The sequence below is a fragment of the Cnephaeus nilssonii genome, assembly GCF_951640355.1.
Source record: "Cnephaeus nilssonii genome assembly, chromosome: 23".
Classification (NCBI taxonomy): Eukaryota; Metazoa; Chordata; class Mammalia; order Chiroptera; family Vespertilionidae; genus Cnephaeus; species Cnephaeus nilssonii.
In genome coordinates, this window is record NC_137094.1 from 9,953,078 (window position 1) to 9,976,454 (window position 23,377).

General features: G+C 44.2%; 1 protein-coding gene across 1 annotated transcript in view; it reads right to left on the bottom strand.

Annotated features, from left to right (window-relative positions):
* Positions 1-20,085, bottom strand: part of USH2A (usherin) — a gene marked incomplete at its 5' end in the record, with an annotated part of 397,572 nt that extends 377,487 nt beyond the window's left edge. The window contains 2 exons of the mRNA XM_079763761.1: positions 12,375-12,540; positions 19,601-20,085. Coding sequence (XP_079619887.1) covers positions 12,375-12,540; positions 19,601-20,085 — 651 coding nt within the window. The remainder of the gene's footprint in view (positions 1-12,374; positions 12,541-19,600) is intronic.
* Positions 20,086-23,377: the final 3,292 nt, after the last annotated feature.

The window sequence follows — 23,377 nt, forward strand, 5'->3', positions numbered from 1 at the left end:
GTTATGAAGTAGCAACGAAAATAATTTTATGGTTGGGGGTCACCACAACATGAGGAACTGTATTAAAGGGTCGCGGCATTAGAAAGGTTGAGAACCACTGCTCTAAAGTGATATGTAAGCATCTCCTCCTTAAGGCTTTTATCTTTCACTGGAAATCCAGTAAAGTTGTGTCTTTTGGTTCTGCTGCTTTTTCGTTCTTGCTGACAGTAACCAACTAACTTGGTTGCTTTTGTCGTTTTGTAATGTAAAAAGTGCCCCACTCTTTGTATTTTAATATTTTGCCTTCAAGTGGAAATTGCAAATGCACAAAGGGATTCCCAGTTATGTAAGACTCAGAGGATGCATTTTTATTGTGAACGTAGTGAACAAGAAAACGCCTCACTTCCACCATGAAAGCAGCTTTCTGACCTGTCACCAGGCATTTGCACAGGCCGGTTCTCAGGCAGAGCGAAATGCAAATGCCATGTTAAGAGAGAGAGGAATCAAACAGTGACATGGAGGACAAGCCCGAGCTACAATCTACACAGTGCTCCACAAGCCACGGCACCTTCTATGCAGCTGACACCGCTGGCTGAAGCCCCTGCCCGGGAAACTCCTGCTGCTTTTTCTGTGAGGGAATTCCTGCCTTTTGTAACTCATCAGGCAGGACTTTTCTTGCCTCCCCATGTAGTCTTCAATCAAAGGGATAGTGAAATTACTCTGTTTAAAGGCAAATCTATTTGAATCTTCTATGACAAATTTTCACAAAGCTGTATGTGATTCAGTACAAGGGTAAGAAAGTAAGAAGTAGAGACACAAGCAGAGAAAAACAATTAAGAGGAACTATGGGCCCATTTTTTGAGCATCTATTACAAGTAAAATGAGGGCAAGTTTCTTGATGAAATTGATCAGCTTATAATTGCATATAAAAATGTATAAATTCCAAGGATTCTCCTTCTCCCAATGCCCATATATATAAGGACAATATTGAGGTGGAAAAAATGAAATAAAATCCTGTGAATACCATTTAAGTCATACATAAATGAACACTACCATTTAGCTTATGTTTTATAACTCAGCTATTACTTACAACTTAGAGAAATGGCAAATCACTCTTTAATGGAAGTAAGAAATTAGTCCTTGTATGATAAAAGAGTTAGTCCAGGTTAACCCAACATACTTCTACCAACAGATAACTCGTCACACCAAACCACTTAGATAGCATTTCTTCAAGAGTTACATTTACTAAACAGGACTTTCCTAATTAGCATAAAACAATTTAAATCCTGGATCTAATATTTCATCAGGAGAAAATTCTTAATCAGATAGTAACTTCTTAACCTGCTTCCTCTGCTCCATTTATAAACTCTCCATTAATTTCACGCTGAAAAGATTTATAGCTAATGGAACAGAAAGTAAATGCACACCTTAAATAATTGCCCTATTTTCTTCAATGCAAATACTAGTCACAGCCTAATGAGAAAAGGGTGATATTTCTAAATGCACTAAAATATTGCCTCTAACACATTTTTATTTACAGAGAACAGTTTTTCTATATATCTTCCCATCAGACCCATTGGAAATCATTTCATTTTTATTTTAAAATATAGCCAAGCATTTCCACCTAACGCTCAGGTATCAGGTGGACAAAATAACAGTGACTTACATTTACATCTTATTTCTCAACTGTCAGTACATTTACTAGCTGTCAGTAAAAGAGAGAAAAAATTTTGACTGTCAGTTTTAAAAAAGAGTGAGACAGAGAAAGTATACCAGTAAATGTGGAGAAAATAATTAATATATTTTATCAACTTTCACATGAGTGTTTCTTCTGTGTGAAATGCAAACTATATAATTTGAATTGTTTGATGTCTTAAAGTCTCAGATTCTAGAAAAGATGGAAATGCATGAGTAGAACAGGTTTGCTTTGAAATCACTACTTCCAAGGAAGGGTGAGTCTGATGCAAACACAACTCTCCTTTGCCGAGTTAAATAAAGGATTCCAGACCTTTATAGTGCTATTCGTACAGAACTTAGTTAGGCTCAGGTTATAAGATCTCTATGTTCTTTAAATTTCCCAGCCAGAATCTTAATGAATTTAACGTAACTGAAAAGTTGGGAATTTAGTACAAGATTGAATTCACACCATAACTGCACCTCTTCCTGAACATAAAACCCCAAGTCTTAATTATTTTCCCAATCTAAATATTCATAAAGAACAACAGTTTGTTTGTTTGTAAAGTATGCTTTTATTGATTTCAGAGAGAGGAAGGGAAAGGGAGAGAGAGATAGAAACATCAATGATGAGAGAGAATCATCGATTGGCTGCCTCCTGCACACTCCTATGGGGGATTAAGCCTGAAACCTGGGCATATGCCCTGACTGGGAATCAAACCATGACTTCCTGGTTCATGGGTCGATGCTCAACCACTGAGAAACACTGGCTGGGCAGCAACAGTGGGTTTTATTTTTTGTTTTTTTTACAGTGTATTGGGTTATATGTATGTTATCGTTCAATGAAAGCATTTCAGAATGTTTTTAAAACCATATTCATTTTAAAGGGCTAAATATTCCTGAAATGGATAATTCTATCTCCAGGTTTGAGAACAGAGGGACCTCAATGCTGACAGAAGATAAACAAACAGCGATATGGCAAGTAGATGTGGACATACTTTCTCGCTATTCACAATTACACACCCCATGTTGAAGACTAAGTTTTTAGAGATGTAAGAATTCTTCCCTCACTTGAGCAATTTCACGCTATAGTGTTGCAACTGCTCATCAAGGAAACACTTTAAATTAGTCACCACTGATTGGATTTGGTGAAATTAAAGCTGGAATGCATGCAAGTTATTTTTCTTAAAACAATGAAATGGAGCCATTACAGCAGTCTGTCCAGAGGTAACAAGTGGGCTGGCGAAAACATGAGCTGAGGATATATTTAAATACAGATTTACACATGCCGTATTAGGGAAGGTAAAAACAGAATATGAAATAAACATTAGGCATCAACTCAGAGCTCACTGTCAAGAGCACGCCCTAGCTTCTCGCCACTGAGTTCAGCTGAAGGTAACTATCTGTCAAATGTAATCTGTGCGAGTGAATATGCTTAAGCTGGGGCTATGAATCAACCAAAATTGCTCTGGTCTTATTGACATTCAATTGCGAGAAGTTGCAGCTCGCCCGGCCCACTAGACAGCCTGACAACACCAGGAGTGCTTCCAGTGACAGAGGCTTTAAATATAGATGCAACTATCATCAAAACACACATGGACCTGGACTTGACGGTCCTTCAGAGCATCTTTTGAAATTGGTCAGTCAGTCATCACCTGGTCATGGATGCCCTGAGATCGCATCTCTTTCCTCCCAACATCTGCCAGCTTGCTCAGTTAACAAGCCATTATTAATCTTTTTTTTTTTTTTAAAAATGAATATGGGTTTGATTGGCAGGTGGAGTCCTCCTGGATTAGTGTGAGTTTCTGTGGCATTGTGCTCAACCCCACTTCCTCACTTAGCAGATCTGCCTTTTATCTCTTCTACCATTTGAGACTTGCCCCAATACATCTTAATAAATAATAGCCAGGCAGCATGGAGAAATCCAGAGGGTCAATTTGAGACAATGCCTTGCGGATATTTTCTGACATGTGGTGAGTCTGCATAAGCACTGCATTAGACCAACAAGAAGACTAGGTGAGGGAGGTTAAGTGACGTGCTGAGAGCTGTCTTCCCTTAGGCACTGTGACCTCTTGGGCAGATTCTGCTGGGGCCCATAAGCTCTAGTTCTTGGTCTTAATCCTATATTGAACAAAATCCCCAGTCATTCCTTTTCTGTCGGTGCATATCTTCCGCCAGGAAAAATGTGTTGACTTCCAAACTGCTTGTGACACTGCTCACCTCTGTTAAATATCCCCAACCCCACCATGCCTCAGTAGTCTCATAAGTGCCTTCTGCACAGGGAACTCCTAAAAATAATACATGGAGAATCTGGACTCAGTAGGAAACCGACTGACATTGATACGTTAATTTTTTAAATGTTACCTAAGTACTGCCTTGTCCCCTTAAGAGCTGTAATCCAAGAGATAGTTAAGGACAAGTCTTTACAGGAAATAAAGACAAGTACAAAGCTTTCTACTTTATATAAAAAAAAATAACAATAAAGAAAACCAATCCAGAATGTAGCAGGTTCCTGAATTCTCATGCTAGCTCCTTCTTTAACAACCTTCATCTTCTCTCAGGGAATCTCCAGTACTTCCCTCAAGACCGACCTTGACCTATGAAGCTAGGAGAAATAAATGGCCCTGCAATGTTAACTTGAAAAAGAGGAGGGTGGTAGACAGAATTACATATGCACTAAGGAGGCTCAGTAGGGTTTGTCTTCCCTTTTTTCCTCTTTTCTACATATTCTAAAATTTTGGTTCTATAATGTCTGTGATTTTTTTTTTAATCTCTCCTTTTATTCAAAAATTATTTCCTTCAAATCTGTACCCAACATCCACCCTGGTCTCTTCTTCCAGACAGCTTCTTGTGGATGGGGCTCTGCCTTCACTCTCTTCAGTGCCCTCAAAGACCTCTTAAAAAGTGCTGCAGGCATAGTAGGTGTCTGTGGTCTTTTATACTCACAAAGGCCAAATGCCTGAGGCAAGAGGATGTGACTTGTTTACTAGGGAACTGGCCACCAGGTTCTCTTCAACTCCTTCCATTAATCACAGAAGACACCCGGCCAGTCCTCACTCACAGTGGCATAGGATCCTCCACTGAGCCCCACTGTGGACTTGAGTGAGTCCTCCACTATTTGGTGGCAGCTCGTGTCACCAAAGAATATTGAACTAAAAAAGGCTTCTGCATATGGTAAAAAATAAATTTCCTTAACAACCTTATTTACCTCCTTTTTAAAAAGTATTAATTTTCAGCAAATATTTAAATTGAAAACGTAATTTTTAAAAAAAAATCCAAAAATACTAAAATAATACGTTAAAAAAACCCAAAAACGATAAGAATTAAATGAGAGTTCTACAAGGTACCTAAGTAAGACAACATGCATTCTAGGGGCTGGAATTCAGAACACACTGAATAACATTCAACATCCTAAGGTTTAGCTTTTCCAGAGTTTTAGGTCACTGGTCACATGGCTTTTCACTTACTTCTGAAGTTAAAAAAAATCTTATAGTTTTTGATGTTTTTGTGTGTGTTTTTTTTTTCATATGGAAAGTGGCAATCAGAAATATTCATGGATCAAAACTAATTTTTATAACTTTGCAAATTAAAAAGCACCACACAGGTCTGATTCTGATCCTGATGAAGTAAGCCCACATCAGTCTCTCTCTCTCCCCCTGCTAATTACAACTAAAAAATCTCAACAGAATACAAAAGGAACTACCTAAGGATTCTGAAAAATGACCCAAAGCAAATCCACTGTGGAGGAGAGTCAAGACTTAGAGAATTGAAAACATCTAATCTGGAAAAAAATTGTTGAGAAATAAAACAAGCTACAGCCCTAGCCAGTTTTGCTCAGTGGATAGAGCACTGGCCCGCAGACTGAAGGGTCACAGGTTCAGTTCCAGTCAAGGGCATACACCTTGGTTGAAGGCTCCATCCTCCTGGGCCCTGGTCTGGGCATGTACAGGTGGCAACTAATAAGTGTCTCTCTCACATCAATGTTTCTCTCTCTGTCTCTCCCTCTGCTTTCTACTCTCTCTAAAATTCAATGGAAAAATATCCTTGAATGAGGATTAACAAAAAAATAAAAAAATAAGAAGACAAGCTATAGACTGGGAGAATATTTTCAATAAAAAGATATGTCATGGGTCTTAAGGAAACAGGAAGCCATGCAAAACTACGTCAGAGTGCAAGGAAACCTTGAATCAAACTCTGCCTGCAAAGGACACATTCTGGGTTTTGTTATGTGGCTCAATAAGCAAACCTAACACATTTTCATTTATGCTAAATCCAAATTCCACGTGCATCTTCTATGATGCTGTTTGATATAGTATCTATAATGTGTCGCTATTAGGATAAGTGATATCACTATACTTAAAAATTAAGCCAGCTATCATTAATGCTCAGTTACACTAGCGTTAATGATTTAGCCCAGGATATCCAATAGGTTGCAACAAAAATGAACAAGAGTTCCTAATTACAAATGCTAATTTGGATAAGCTCTCACTAATTAATAGAAGAATTTATCCTTGGTATTTATTTTAAACATGATCAAGCATTGCTTATTATTTTAATCACTACATGAGCCAGTTACACATGGTGCAAATGAACGTCAAACTACATATGGTGACAGGAGGAACGCCTAGCGAGGAGCTCTGCAAATAAAGACAACTGCCTTTGCATCATAAGGACTAGCTTCCCCATTCACACCAAGGCCATGGGGCTTGTGACATGGAGGGAGACCCGTCCTGAGGGTTCACAAGCATCTTTTCAATTACCAAGTGGCTTCAGGAAGATATCCCTGCCAAGATGAATAGAATCGACGTGGAAAAGAGTACAAATGGTGCCATCTCCCCTCGCTCCAGCCTGTGTTTCCTATGAAACATCAACCATTTCTCTTTCCCCTGAAGTGTTCATGGCCCTGTAAATTAGCTAAAATATTGACATGCTGATGCCAAGTTCAATGCTGCCCTTGCATCAAGTCTGTATTTATAATTGAGAATTAATCCTCTGCTTGCCCCCCTGAAAGGCAAGGCTCCCTACCAATTGCAGTACTGACCATAACCTCAGACAGTAGTTATTCTACAGGGAACCACTGAGCCACACCGGCCGGGTGGAAGATGCGATCTCTTAAAGAGCACTGGTGGCCATGTTAGCATGTTTTCAATGGGACTTACTGAAAGGTTTTATGCAGGAACAGGATATGGGGAGGGAGGCAGAGGAGGGAAAAGGTATGACCTGAGCAGATTACCTTGTCCTAAAGACCATTTTGGTTGCAGTGAAGGAAAACGATTTACATGAGGACAAAACCAAAGGGTCGTGACGTCACTCTCAGGGCCCAGTGAGATAGGCCCACCGTGCACGGCAGTGGCCATGGGAGGTGTGCAGAGAAGTGGGCAGCCTGCAGAGCTGCTCAGGAATTAAAATCCAAGGACCTGTTGGTGGGAGAAAGGTGGAGACTGAGGGCAAAGGACTTGTTGGTAAATCTTGGTGACCCAGGTTCATGGCACTTTAGTATTTTTTTCAGTTACAGGACAGCTGGAATTGTGCACAGAAACTTGAGACTAAATTTAGGCAGATGATTTAACCTCCCAGAGGCTCATTGTTGTCATCTCTGTAATGGAGCAAATATACGCCAATGTCACAGAACTATCATTAACATTTGAAAATTAAGCATTAAGATGTTTAATACAGTGCAGCTAATCAGTACTCTATAATGGCAGCTGTTATCATCATTATTTTTAGCTGATTATTGTGAAAAGCTTTGTGAAAGTCTATTGATCTTTACTTATTGTGCATCATTAAAGCTATTCAACTGACTTGGGTGGTATTAAGCTGGCTGGGTACAAACAGAAGGCTTTGCACAAATTAACAATATTTTACAAATACAGACACATATACATAGTTATAGTTAAAAGCAATGAAGAGTATTAATGCGATGATAGGGAATGAATTTTTCACGGGGTGGGGGCTGACGTGGTGTTCCCATGGGAATCCCAGGACATACCGCTCACTGAAGGCTGCACAGGCGTTTTATGATCCCCCAATCAATAGAGACATGGAAATACCTTTACAAAGTGTGCACCTGGGCATATACTGCAGAGATTAATTGAGAGACTTGGTTTATCTATTCTAACAAATGTTGGTTAAATTGCATTTTCTTTTTCTCCAGAACTATCAATAGTTTTCCTTTTTCAGATTGAATACATAAATCAAAAGAACATATTTCACGAACAAACTATGATTATGAAACTCCTGTGCTTCATCTATTGATCCCCAAAACTTTATTTACCCATGCATTTCTGCCTTCTTTGTATCAGATTAGAACTGCTCTTTTTGTTATGTTACTGTAGTTAGAATCATCTGTGGCTCTTGAATTGGCAGTATATCAGGAGCCTTCAGAATAGCACAGGAAATGTGAACAAACCCACTGCTAAACCTTTTATTTCCCCAGTTTTAGGATCTATCAGTTTCTAATTTTAATAACTTATACTGCATTTTAGCACAATTACAATAAGGTTACCATATTGTGCTTCTTTGATGCTATGTATCCTATAAAATATGTAAGTGTGGAGCTGCTTAGGGGAAAATAGTATTTTCATAGGACACTCTGAGGTTTTACTTTTAAATGATATGCAATTAAATGTAATATACTTCTACGCTGCCTTTCTTTTTCAACCAACACACAACAAACTGCTCAAGTATCATCTCTTATGTATTTCAAACCATTTTTAAAAAAGAAAATCAAAACAGATCTCTTTAATACGGACAGCATATACTGATGTAATACAAAAACTGGGCTTAAAAATATCAGCCAATGCAATCAGTGTTCCCGGTTTGATAATAAAAAGACTGAATTGATTTTTTCCAGTTTTCGGACAAAAAATACGACATAACAAATTTCAGCTTGATATAATTTGAAATAGCCAATATATTAAAGCCCAAAGTGAAATTTAAATTGGCAATCGCATCAGATTCAAGTCTCTGAATGAATATTAATTTAAAAACTAATCATATTCCAACAGGTGGAGTCTTCGCAATGCTGTTAGATCCATTACTGTAACCTCCACGTTTTTGTTTAGGAAATTAGACTTTTGATGCTCAGAATCTCTGGCTCTCCCTGGCACCTTTTTTATTTTTTATTTTTTTTTTTGCCAAGGGATCTAATTAGTTTAAAAAAATCATTCCTTTTTCCCAAATTTGGAAAATTAGAATTCTGGTTTTGCTGATAGAAAGCTGATATGGAGTGAACTGTCTGAGGTAAGGTATACGGTCAAATCTGTCCATTAATTTCATGTCCCCAAGTCTCTGTAAGTTAAATTCAGGTTTCTGAGCCAATTCCATATGTAAAGATGTGTTTTCTTTTACACACACACGGGCACCCACACCCCATATAAATGGATTGATTTGTGGACACATTGGAGCATAAGTAAAAATATGCATACACATTAATTAGACTTGCAATTCGCAATTTGACTAAACCAGACTATCAATTATGTGTTCTAGCCCATGCCTAGCGATGGTGAAAGTCTCTAATCCCAAAATCAAACAGAATGTGCATATGCTACATAATAATGCAACAGTAAGTTACATTTTGTATGAAAATATATTCTTTGCAGTTCTACGGTGAAACGATTACAAGCTGCCTTTGCCCATATCTTGGCCATAAAATCTACTCCAAACAATGTTTCTGTGTAAATACCAGACCGCATGGGAAAGCAGAAAACAGCACCAGCCTGGTGCGGGCTGCGTGCGGAGCTCGCTGTCACTTACACCCAGACACCCTGCCCAGCAGCTTTCCACGCTTCCATAAACTGTGCCTCACTCCACAGTCCGCTTGTGTCTTTATGTAAGAGTCGAGGAAGCCTCGTTTAGTCCGTCCAGTCCAATCCTCTTACTACAAAGCACAGAAACCAACCGAGTCAAGAGAATTTCTTACGACTACACAGTATGGGGAATGACTCAGGTTTCCCTACTCCCAATCTTGTGTCCGTCCCACTCTTTTTATAACATTACTAGAGGCTCGGTGCACAAAATGTGTGCATGGGGGGGGGGGTGTCCCTCAGCCCAGCCTGCATCCTCTCCAATCTGGGACCCCTCAAGGGATGTCTGATTGCCAGTTTAGGCCCGATCCCACCAGGGGGATTGGGTCTAAACGGGCAGTCGGACATCCCTCTCACAATCCAGGACTGCTGGCTCCCAACCACTCGCCTGCCTGCCTGCCTGAATGCCCCTAACCACTTCTGCCTACCAGCCTGATCACCCCTAACTACCCTCCTCTGCCAGCCTGGTCACCCCTAACTGTCCTCCCCTGCTGGCCTGGTCGCCCCCAACTGCCCTCCCCTGCTGCCCTGGTCACCCCTAACTGCCCTCCCCTGCAGGCCTGGTCATCCCTAACTGCCCTCCCCTGATGGCCTGGTCACCCCTAACTGCTCTCCCCTGCTGGCCTGGTTCCCCAAACTACCCTACCCTGCTGGCCTGATCACCCACAATTGCCCTCCCCTGCTGGCCATCTTGTGGTGGCCATCTTGTGTCCACATGGGGGCAGCCATCTTTGACCACATGGGGGTGGCCATCTTGTGTTGGAGTGACGGTCAATTTGCATATTACTTTTTTTATTGGATAGGAATGAGCACATTCCTTATTCAATGTCTATAAAATGAATTACTATACATTTCATAGTATCTTCAAAATATTCAGACTGGTGTCCACTACAGAAACCCCATGCAGATCTCCCATTAAGAATAAATAATGGTGCTCTCACTTTTATGCCAATGAATCAAGATTTTCATAATGCTGGGATACCCCTGAATCTGACAATAAAGGCCAGATGAATACATGGCCAATCTGCATGGTTTTTCTCATGGTCCATCACTGTTTAGTTATATAGTTTTAACATGAAATGTAGAATGGGGGAAAAACATATGTAAAAATAAATAGAAGTGTACAAATTGGAAAGGACAAGTTTTCTCTTGGTAGTCAGGCAGTTAAGAAATAAAGTAGACTCATTAAATCACAAGTACTTTAACCTTTCCTTGAAAGAAGGGTAAGATTTAAAGATTTATGAAGAAGTTTTGCCTAAACTAGGAAAGGACTCATATTTGACGTGTACTGAAAAGATAATGCTGATCTCAAGAGGCACTCTAAGAGCCTCTTACTCCCAGGAGAGGGACTCGGTCCTGGTCCCCTCTTCCCATTTAGATGGCTTTTAATCAGTCACCACTGCCAACACATGGCACAGGCTCGCAGACAAGGCAACATTTTAACGGCAAGTCAAAAGAATTTTTTTTATCATCGTTGATACCAACATATGAAAACATATTGATTTGACATCTTCTGCAGATTCCCCTTCTTTGGCAGTTTCTATTTGCACATTTTTCACAATATAACCCAGTCCTGTGGTACTAGTCAGTGGCTAGAATGGACCATTTGGAGACATAGGACAGATTAGGTCCCTCTCTGCTAACTACTGAACAGTGAGAGGTAAGCTCCGACAAACTGAACCCATCTGCTCTACAGTCCTAACCTGGGATCAGACATGACCACCCCTTTGAAGGTCCTTTCAACGCTGGTGGCCTGAAAACATGGCTCCCTGCCAAGTGTATGTGCTAAACTCACATCCTAACTAAAAGCTGAGTAGATAAGGCGTAACATGCTGATTGAATATCACTTCACCAATATCTTCCTATAGAAATCAACCATTGTTGCCTCTCTGTATTGCTATTTTAAACATTCTTCCCAAGGCTTTTCATGCACAGCTATGCAAATACATGGCATGATTTCATTTACACCCAGGCACAACAAAGGTATGGACAAAGCGTGCGTGTATCACCAAGAACAATTTCTATGCCGAAACAAACTCTAAAACCCAGACCACAATCCTCAAGGGCCTAAGGAAGTCCACTCGCTCCCTGCTTCTGGGTGGGATAAAAATGAGAGAAATCAAATGTTATTCTTACTTTTAAAACGGGGATATAAACACCCCCTGGTGCAAATGGGGTTCACAAGGACTACTGTCCGGATGCCCGGATGGGAACATATGCTGAGAACTGCACACACGGTACCTCTGGCCTGAGAGGCAAGGCTGGCTCTTAGCTGCATGGGCCATGCCAGTGCCCTGCAGACATGAAAAGGATAAACCCTGTCTCTTCCGGGAACCATAAACTAACAGACATCTCACAGTTATCTCAGCCTTTAGCAGCTTCTAAGGTTAATACAAACTGTGGCTGACAACTAAAGTAATCATATAACACCTTCCGAGTGTCTTATGTGTCGAGTTCATTAGTCCTAAGGTCAGCATTTTAATGCAACAGCCAAATTTTATTCCCATCATCAGATGCTATCTGCAAAAGGCAGCTGCGAAGCCAGGCAGGGCTTTCCACACTGCCGCGACCAGTAACCTTACTTCCAGACACCAAAAAAAGCCCTCACGCATTTCTGAACAAGAGAAAATACACTAACCAAAGGCAACAAAAATTTCACGAGGGTATTATTACTCCAGATAGCATTGTCCTAAGCTTCTGTGGGAGTTTTCGCAGCAATTTTGCGGGGACAATGCTGGTATATCAAGAGATGCATCATTAGGTCATTTAAATACCGATTCTCTTGAGTCGTTTGCACATGCTTGAAAGCTAAAAAGAACCCGCTTCAGATCCTGTGGGAAGATGCCATTGAAAGGAAAGAAAGGAAGACAGATTGGTATGTTTAACCAAATGTTAAATATGTTTTATTTTACTCACCTGCACACTGAGATGAATCCATTTCTTCACAAGAATTCTCCCCAGTGTCATTACTTTTATTGGAGGCTGCAAACCATTTACTGTGCGATAATAAAACGTGGCTTCTTTCTCCGATACTGTAAGTTTGAACACAATCTGCCCATGCGCCATCTTCTCTATAACACACCTTGGGAAGCAACCGGAGAGAAAAAAGGTCAGCATCCGGCCAAAAGACAGGCTAAGGCATGGCACATTTTCAGAGCAAGCTTTATTCGGAGTGAGAAGCCCTTTCATTTCAATTTAAAAAGTAGAGTTCTTATTGATAACATATCCCCAGTATCTCAGCACCCTTTATTAGACATTCATGGGGCAAACGGAAGGGGCTGAATCATCCTGCAAAAACTAACATTCAGCTGCTGGGCTCATTAGCTCCTCTGCTCTTTCTTTTATAAGCAGCAGCACAATCATACCCTGGGTATTGAGTCACCAGTGCGCATCTATTCTTTTTCTTAATGTAAAGAAAATTTACTATCCATAGAGGGCTCTAAACAGCTCTATTTATTTTTAATATATTTTCATTAGTTTTTTGTTTGTTTGTTTTATTGTTTTGTTTTGTTTTTTTAAATATATTTTATTGATTTTCCACAGAGAGGAAGGGAGAGGGATAGAGAGCTAGAAACATCGATGAGAGAGAAACATCGACCAGCTGCCTCCTGCACACCTCCCACCGGGGATGTGCCCGCAACCAATGTACATGCCCTTGACCGGAATTGAACCTGGGACCTTTCAGTCCGCAGACCGACGCTCTATCCACTGAGCCAAACTGGTTTCGGCTATTTTCATTAATTTCAGAGAGGAAGGAAGGAAAGAGATAGAAACATCAATGATGAGAGAGAATCATTGATCGCTGCCTCGTGCATGCTCCCTGCTGGGGATCAAGCCGGCACTCCAGGCATGTGCCCTGACCAGGAATCGAACTGTGACCTCCTGGTTCATAGGTTGATGCCAGGCTAAACAGCTCTGTTTAATTCCCATGATGAAATGGAGAAATGACCACTATAGTCTACCTCCTTGTTGGCCACCGGCCAGAAGCCAAAGCTGGTATCTGTAAGATGACTGGCCGGTTGACCCTGACCACACACACAGCCCAAGGCACTGATCTTAGATGAAGGATCATCCAATATTTGGAGAACATAGTGAAATAATATTCTCATAAATAGAATTTTCAGAAAGTATCTAGTCTTTAGTCAGGCCGGTTATAAAATTATTATTATTTTTAAATCACCTCTATCCTAATCACAGTGATACACTTTTCTCATCCCTTTAAATAGCCTCGTGGCATTTTTATTTTTTATCATTGTTATTTTCTATATTGGCTTATGTTCAATATAAATTTATTTTATATTAATTATATCATTGTGTATTTCTGGCCATTATGGGTCCACTTAAGCCCCATTCCTCTCTGTCATATTTCAACCTTAGCAAGTCAACTTTTTAGCAGAAGGCAGATTATGATTGCTTGCTAGTTGCCTTCTAAGTGGATTATTCCCAAAGATCTGCTGTTTAAAGAGCAATGCCACACCCGGCTAGCATGGCTCAGTGTTTGAGCTTCACACTATGAACCAGGAAGTCACAGTTCGATTCCTGGTCAGGGCAAATGCCCGTGTTATGGGCTCAATTCCCAATTTGGGAGCTTGCAGGAGGCAGCTGATCAATGATTCTCTCTCATCACTGATATTTCTATTCTTCTCACCCTCTCCCTTCCTCTCTGTAATCAATAAAAATACATTAAAAATATATCCTATCTAATAATAGACAAATATGCAAATTGACCATACCTCCGACACACCCACAAGCCACGCGCACCATCCAATCAGAGCAAATATGCAAATTAACCCAAACCAAGATGGCTACAGCCACAGAGAGCAAGGTTTCCTAGGTAACAGAGGAAGCCAAGCTTTCTGCCTGCCCTTGCCAGGCCTAAGCCTCCACTCAAGCTACAAAGTTTCAATTATAGAAGGTAAACAAATTCAAACAGATGGCGGCAGAATGGAGCTTGAGAGAGCAGGCCAGGGTTGCCGCCGGCAACAGGGGAAGCAAAGCTTTCAGCACACCCTGGCCAGGCCCACCCGCTTAAGGCAACAAAGTTTCAATTATAATCCCAACACAAATGGCTGCCGGCCTTGGAGGGAACCCCAGGCTTGGCTCCGCTCCAGGCTACAAAGTTTCAATTGTAGAAGGAAAATAAATTCCAGGTATCAGGGCCTCTGCTTGGGTTGCCAGGGGGCGTGGCCGGCCTGCAAACCACCACAGACCCCTCGCTCAGGCCGCCCCACACCCCAAGGGAACCCCCACCTGACCCGGGACGCCCTTCAGGGCAAACCAGCTGGCCCCCACCCCTGTACCAGGCCTCTATCGTATCTAATAAAAGAGTACTATGCAGATTGATCATCACTGCAACACACAATATAGCTGCCCCCATGTGGTCAAAGATCCTGCCCCCATGTGGACACAAGATGGCCACTACAGATGTCCAGCAGGAGAGGGCAGTTGGGAGGCACCCGGCCTGCAAGGGAGGGCAGTTGAGAAGGATCAGGGCTGCAAGGGAGGGCAGTTGGTGGTGATCAACCCTGAAGGAGAGGGCAGTTAGGAGTGACCAGGCCGGCAGAGGAGGGAAGTTGGGGGCAAACAGGCTGGCAGCGGAGTGGTTAGGGGGTGATCAGGCTGGCAGGAAGAAGCGGTTAGGGGCAATCAGGAAGGCAGGCAGGCAAGCAGTTGGGAGCCAGCAGTCCTGGATTGTGAGAGGGATGTCCCAGATTGGAGAGGGTACAGGCTGGGCTGAGGGACAACCCCCCTCCGTGCACGAATTTCGTGCACCGGGCCTCTAGTCTAATCTAATAATAGACAAATATGCAAATTGACCGCACCTTCGCTACGCCCAAGGCACGCCCACCAGCCAAGCCACGCCCACCAGCCAATCAGTACGAATATGCAAATTATCCCAACAAAGATGGTGGCTAATTTGCATATCGCAACAGCGTAGAAAGAAGCCAAGAGTTGCAGAAGGGAGCAAAGCTGCAGAGAAGCAAGCAAGCCGGGGGGGTGGGAGGAGAAGGGAGGAGCGGAGGCGGGGCCGGGGGAGAAGGAAGTTGAGCATGCGGGGCCGGGGGAGAAGGGGCGGGGCCAGGGGAGAAGGGAGGAGCGGAGGCGGGGCCGGGGGAGAAGGGAGGAGCGGAGGTGGGGCCAGGGGAGAAGGGAGGAGCGGAGGCGGGGCCAGGGGAGAAGGAAGGAGTGGAGGCGGGGCCGGGGGAGAAGGAAGGAGAGCGGGCTGGCGGAGAAGGCGGGGCGGGGGAGAAGGGAGGAGCGGAGGCGGGGCCGGGGGAGAAGGGAAAAGCAGGCGGGCTGGCAGAGAATGCGGGCCGGTGGAGAAGGGAGGAGCGGAGGCGGGGCTGGGGGAGAAGGAAGGAGAGCGGGTTGGCGGAGAAGGCGGGGCGGGGGAGAAGGGAGGAGCGGAGGCGGGGCCGGGGGAGAACGGAAAAGCAGGCGGGCTGGCAGAGAATGCGGGCCGGTGGAGAAGGGAGGAGCGGAGGCGGGGCTGGGGGAGAAGGAAGGAGAGCGGGCTGGCGGAGAAGGCGGGTCGGGGGAGAAGGGAGGAGCGGAGGTGGGGCTGGGGGAGAAGGGAAAAGTAGGCGGGCTGGCGGAGAAGGCGGGGCGGGGGAGAAGGGAGGCGCGGAGGCGGGGCCGGGGAGAAGGGAAGAGCGGAGGCGGGGCCGGGGAGAAGGGAAAAGCAGGCAGCTGGCGGAGAAGGCGGGGTGGGGGAGAAGGGAGGCGCGGAGGCGGGGCCGGGGAGAAGGGAAGAGCGGAGGCGGGGCCGGGGAGAAGGGAAAAGCAGGCAGCTGGCGGAGAAGGCGGGGCGGGGGAGAAGAGAGGAGCGGAGGCGGGGCCGGGGGAGAAGGAAGGAGAGCGGGCTGGCGGAGAAGGGAGAAAAGCAGGGGGGCTGGTGGAGAACGCGGGGCAGAGGACAAGGGAGGAGAGCAGGCAGGGTGGGGTAGAGTGCAGCAGGAAACCCTATTGCAGGATTTTTCCTGCAACGGGAACGCTAGTATATATATAACAGTCTAAGCAACTGTTCAACTGATTGACCGCTAGCTATGATGCGCACTGACCACCAGGGGGCAGCTCCTGCACTGAGTGTCTGCCCCCTGGTGGTTAGTGCACATCATAGTGACAGGTCGTTCCACCGTTGGGCTGAAACCAGCTCTCCCAACATCCCCTGAGGGGTCCCAGATTATGAGGAGGCGCAGGCCAAGGCGAGGAACCCCACCAGTGCAAGATCAGGGCCAGGGAGGGACGTGGGAGGTTGGCCAGCTGGGGAGGGACTGCGGGAGGGCTCCAGGGCATGTCCGGCCCGTCTCACTCAGTCCCAATTGGCTGGACCCTAGCAACAAGCTAACCTACCGGTCAGACCATTGCCCTCTGGTGGTCAGTGCATGTCACAGCAAGCAGCTGAGTGACCTTAGCATATCAATAGCATATTATGCTTTGATTGATTGAACGGCCAACTGGATGACTGGACACTTAGCATATTAGGCTTTTATTATATAGGATATTTTGTACATATATCTTATCTAATAATAGACAAATATGCAAATTGACCGCACCTTCGCTATGCCCAAGCCATGCCCACCAGCCAAGCCACGCCCACCAACCAATCAGGATGAATATGCAAATTACCCAACAAAGATGGCGGCTAATTTGCATATCAAGACAGCGTAGAAAGAAGCCAAGAGCTGCAGAAGGGAGCAAAGCTGCGGAGAAGAAAGCAAGCCAGGGGGGAGGAGAAGGGAGGAGCGGAGGTGGGGCCGGGGGAGAAGGGAGGAGCGGAGGCGGGGCCGGGGGAGAAGGGAGGAGTGGAGGCGGGGCCGGGGGAGAAGGAAGGAGAGCAGGCTGGCAGAGAAGGCGAGGCGGGGGAGAAGGGAGGAGCGGATGCGGGGCTGGGGGAGAAGGGAAAAACAGGCGGGCTGGCGGAGAAGGTGGGCCGGGGGAGAAGGGAGGAGTGGAGGCGGGGCCGGGGGAGAAGGAAGGAGAGCAGGCTGGCAGAGAAGGCGAGGCGGGGGAGAAGGGAGGAGCGGAGGCGGGGCCAGGGGAGAAGGAAGGAGAGCGGGCTGGCGGAGAAGGGAGAAAAGCAGGGGGGCTGGTGGAGAACGCGGGGCAGAGGACAAGGGAGGAGAGCAGGCAGGGCGGGGTAGAGTGCAGCAGGAAACCCTATTGCAGGATTTTTCCTGCAACGGGAACACTAGTTTGGTGATAAAGTTAAGAGAGTAAGTATATATTTTGGGCAAATAGATTAAGTTGATATAAATGTTTTATATAAAGTAGAAATAAGTTTTTATAGAAATTCTACTATGATTTGTTTAACCCTTCACTGGGTGGTTATTTCTAAGTCACTGGAAATGAAAGAGCCTCTCTTTATTCCATGATTCCAAGTCTTAAACAATCTAAGAAAAAAATTGCCTCTATTTCTTTTTCTTGAGTTTCAATCTACAAGTTAGCATTTGACCATTACTCAAAGATGCACTTACCAAATGCCGGCTTATTTCCCCCAAGCTTACTGAAAATGCATTTCTTAATATGTTATTATCTTCCTTGCTATTTTGTTTGCTTGTAAACATACTAGCTTTAGTAGATAATGAATGTGAGAGGAAGGCAGGTAGCAAAATATTTAGGAACTGGATTTATTCTGCTCCTGGATAAACAATATTTGGATAATCCGAGTTTTGTTTGTTTTACTTATCTAGTGCAAACACTCCGAAATTTCCCCAATTCCCATAGGTATTTTCGTTTTGAGAATGGAAATGACCTTGATGGGTAGAACTCCCCAAACTGTAAGCCCTGTGCTATGGCCTCTACAAATACTCCTCTGTCTTATTTATACAAAAGTGATGCCAATAGGAGATGGGTTTGGTACAGATATATCCTTTGGAAAAAAATACTTTGTCCTCCTCATACTTGTCAAGAGATCGTTTTTAAAGATGGTACTCTAGTTACGTAAATTGAGTTGGCTGGACTTACTGACATTTCTAACAGTAAGAAAGCAGGGTGTTCTTTTAGGGGTGACACAGAAATTGAGATGATGGTTTGTGATGATTTTCACTCCCATTTTTTTTTAATGAAAATATGCCAACTCTTACTTGGCAAATTAAAACCAAACACCCAAGACATCTAAATCCTATTTGTTTACGAGATTGTAAGACTTATCTGGGTTGTTTCCCAAGTTTTTAGATATTTGGCCAACAGTCTCACACAATAAAAACGTCACATGTGGAAGAAACAAAGGCCCTACAAGAAGACAAAAGATAAGAAAACAGGCCTCCAGACTGTCCTACTTATTCCGATTTCCAGATTGGCTCTAGACACTTAGGAAAACACATTAGATACCAGTTTTAGAGACTATTACAGAATGGAAAACATGTGATCATATGAACTGATAAGACATGAGGTTAAGGAAGCCCCGCTCCAAACTCACTGAAGGCATGTCTACTGGGATCCATGATATAAAAGTTTTCAAGAATCTTTCATGCTTCCCTACATATTTCCTAAGAGCTGAAAACTCCACAAGGTAAAGGGCCAAAAGTTATGCCTTTTCCAGGGATGGAGGATTATTCATTTATTCAACTCATAACACTGGGCATTTCCCATGAGTCAAACGGACTTCCCTAGTTGGGAAAGCAAGGATACCTGAAACATATACCGATGCCTGAAACACTAAGCTCTCAGAGAGTTACCTGCCTAACGACAAGGTCATACTCTAGCAGGAGCAGATTCTTTATGCAAACTTCAATCAAAACTTTGAAAAATATCAATTCTTTGTACTACCAGCCCCCATGTCCTAAAACTCACTGAGCCCGAGTCTGCTCTGACGGCTAAGACAAAGGTGGAGCTAACTGAACTACCAGGAAACCCAGGAGACAGGCGTGTAAACATGTCTGCCTGCAAATGAACCATGTTAACATATTCTTTCAGAGGGCTCACTTCATTATAGAAAGGACACAGCGCTTGTTAAATTTAGGGGGACATATTTGCAGTGTACACTGGAGGAGAAAAGACTATGATAGGAGTTGAGCTTCAAAGGCATGGGTTTCACAGCTTGAGCCTTCATTTCTGGTCTGGAATTCGAGTTGTAAGCATCTTCGCTACAACTGATTTTGCAGGCTCCCAGGAAAGCATACACTCACTCGACTACTTACATTACACCTTCCCGCTCGGGTTTCAACCACACAGCCAACGTAAATGATGCCGCCAGCCTCGGAGGAGGAGGAGAAGAAATGCAGCTCGTGTGATTTCCGAACATAAAACTCGTGGAATTTTGAGGGGAGTTGGGGCGCAGATCCTGTGAGTCTGCAGCCACGCAGTCCCCCAGGCCTGCGGAGAAGAGGGCCGTGTAGGCTGGGGGTGCAGATCTGTGGGGGCAATCCTGAACGCAGAGCCTCTGGGTGCAGGACTGGAGACTTTCGGCAACCGCAGAGCTATGGCAAAAGGTGCTGCGGTCTGGGAGTCCGCACGTGGCGTTGGTTGGCACGACAGACACGGTCTTGAAGGCTCCCACATTCTCCAGCCTCGGGAAGAGGCCCTGCGAGTCAGCCCAGGAGATGAGCACAGAATAGGCCAAGATCAAGGTCTCCGTGATGTGCAACAAGAGGCGCCAGCTCAGGGAGAGAGCCAGGCCACTCATGTTTACAGAAAAGCATCCTCCTCCCGACAGAGCATCCTACGTAAGTCACGAGGCCAGCGTGTCAAGGAGCCTGGAGATGCTGCATTTCCGGGAAAGTGCAGAGGCGGTTTCACACCGAGGTAACACCACGGACGTCCTGGGCGATGGGCAAGGCGATGGGAGCAGCTGGTGTCTGGGAACCAGAAGCAGAGTGTCAGGTGGCAGCCGCTGCATCATTAGAACTTAAGTTCTTCCTGAGAAAGAGGACCTGGAGCCCGTGACAAGAACCACCACTGAGCTTTCTAAACAAACACACACTGGGAAGGACTTGCTTTTGGCAAATACTCATTCTTTGGGCAAATATCTTCATTTTGCTGAGCACATCAGGCACTCTCAAGTCCATAGGGCAACCAGACTTATATACATATACACAGGCATCTATCTTTATTAATGTTTTCACCACAGTAAGCCCAGATTGTTACTCTCCCTGCAAGACTCAGCACTACCTGCTTCACCAGGTAAAGAACCGGATGGGTTTGCTCTGCGCACCGCACCCCCTGCTATAACACAGAGCTGACGTGCTCAGGTCAGAATGAAGCCTGCAAAGCGCTCTGGGCCTTTCCCCCTTAGCCCAGCATATGCAGCAACTTTAAGCTCACAGCAAAGCAGCTTAGCAACCCAACGCCATCTGTCTGTCCTGGGCCTTAGTATTTAGCAAACGTTTACGCTCCTGTTTCCTCCGCTGACTACGTATGAGTGGGTTAAATATGGACCCCCTAATACTGTGTAAGTAATTGTATTGACAAATAAGCCCAGTTACCATTTCTTTATTGCATTTCAACCGGTCCCCTCAGTGTGACAAATGGCTCTTCACAGGACCCCGGTCCCTCGTTGCCTGGCAACACTGCAGTGACCCTGGTTACTTCTAGCAAATAGGCGGCCACAGCAGAAGGGCTGCCAGGAAGCCTGGGCTGCCCACGGACGGGACCCTGCACAGCAAACACGGGGTTACCTGAAGCAGCGCCGTCAGTGGGGAGGCCTGCCTGGAACTGAGCTCCCCAGCTTCCAGCAGGTGCCTGGAGCAGTGGGAGGGACCTGGAGGGGCCAGACGTGCATACTTTTAAAGTAGCAGTACACCTTATCCTTTGATCCCCGTTGCCCCTCCTCTGTCCACTTTCATGGCGTCAACAAAATGATCTGCCACTATTGGCAACACAGCCAATAATTTCCGGGGTGCGCTCTCTCTTCTGGATACAAATGTATTGATCACCTACAGGCTTGGTCCATGAATGAAAGTTTGACTATTCGGTTTCTGCATTCTGTAGCTTAGATACCCTCCTCTAAACACACACCCTTCTCTACATTGCCAGGAGCCTCTGATGTTATCTAAAAAGGCTGCGTTTGGACTTGGACAATCAGGGATTTTAAGGGCACTGCAGAAGCAACAGGATGCCTGACTTTTTAGCCACTTGATTGGACATAAATATGAGTACATTTATGAATGCATGCTTGATGTCAGTTCTATGTAGTTTCTATTATATTCAAACTCTCTCTTTTGTACCACCTGGGATATCTCATTTTAAATGTGAAGTATTCTAAAGCAACTAGTACTTCTCTCTCCATTTTTATGTTAAAAACAGAAAACCCATTAGAGAAAAAAAATGGTCAATTGTGGTTTTGTTTTCTGGAAGTTATCATATTTAGAGAAATGTTTAGAAGTGGCAGAGATGTTTGTATGGTGTTTCTTGTGAGACAGCGAAACAAACCCAAAGTGACTTCTCTCACATCTTTCTTTAATTTCTCTCTGTGAGAGATCTGAAAGCCACAGCCCTTGTATAGATCAACTTAATCAATTAGCACAAGCTGCTTCTGGAGAAAACCTTCACCTTGTGTCACACTATCCTATTCTCTACTTGTTGATAATTACAATCTTGCAGGGGTGATATTTTAAATTAAAAACAAGCTTTAATATTAAAGCAGCTAATATGTAATATGTAAATTCTGAGAGCTTGGGAAAATAAGTTTTGAAATATATATATACATATACATATATGATAAGAAGACTTAAAAAATGGGTTATTCAAACCTGCTATTAAACATGAACCAATGTTTGTCTTCAAACAAGCTATTCAATGGCTGGCTTCTCTTTATCCCTAGAGAATCCAAGGACTAACGTTATTTTTTTTAAATTGATTTATGGAGAGAGAGAAAGGGAGGGAGGGAGTGGGAGAGAAAGAGAAACATCGTTTTGTCGTTCCACGGGTTTCTGCATTCATTGGTTGCTTCTTGTATGTGCCCTGACCAGGGACTGAATCCGCAACCTTGCCATGTCAGGACAACGCTCTAACCTACTGAGCCACCTGGCCAGGGCCTAACGTTAATTTTTTTTTTTTTTAATTTGAAAATCTTTATTAAACCATTCACGGATCAGCATCCCATCTAGCACCTAGAAGCGTTCTCTCCTAACATTAATTTTTAATTGTGGTGCCTCTGTGTATATTTTGGGTCTCCATTCTGGGTATTAGAATTCTCCTACCACATACCTCCTGCTTTGTCACAGGAAGTCATGACTCAAAATAGGCATCTAAGATTAGCGACTCTGCTCCGTTTCAGAGACTCTGCCTGTAATTTGCTAAGGCAGGCAGTGGATTGACACCTCCCTCAACCTTCGTGCTCAGTACTATCAATCCTGGGGACACTTCTGGTAACTGAATTGGGCGCCAAGAGTTCCACCACCCCAATCAGTGCCTGAGACATTAGTGCAGAAAAAGAAAAGTAACAGTGTACAGGAGAAAATTTTAGTTAAAACATATGTGGCACTGTGCTATTATTTTTTTAAAGATGTTTTATTGACTTTTAAAGAGAGAAAAAGGGAAGGGGAGAGAGAGACATCAATGTGAGAGCAAATCAGCGACAGGCTGTCTCCTGCAGGCCCCCCATTGGGGATGGAACCCACAACCTGGGCATGTGTCCAGACTGGAAAATCGAAGCAGCAACCCCTATGTGCATGGGACAATAGGATGCAGAGACGCTGGTGAGGGACATAGTATTTTTAAAAAGGTCAAATGAGTGAACCACATAGCCTCCATCACCCAGCCCATCATGAAAGGACAGACTATTTCATGGTTTAGAAGCTCCAGAGAGCCTGGGTAAATCCTGGCTTCTCTACTCTACCTAACAGCCGTGTGTTCTTAAACAGGTGGTGTAAGCTCCCTCTGCTTCAGCTTCCTCATCTATAAAATGGAAATATTTTATAGGATTGTTGGGGGATGAACTACAGAGAACACGAAGCAATGACTGGGTTTTCACTGCT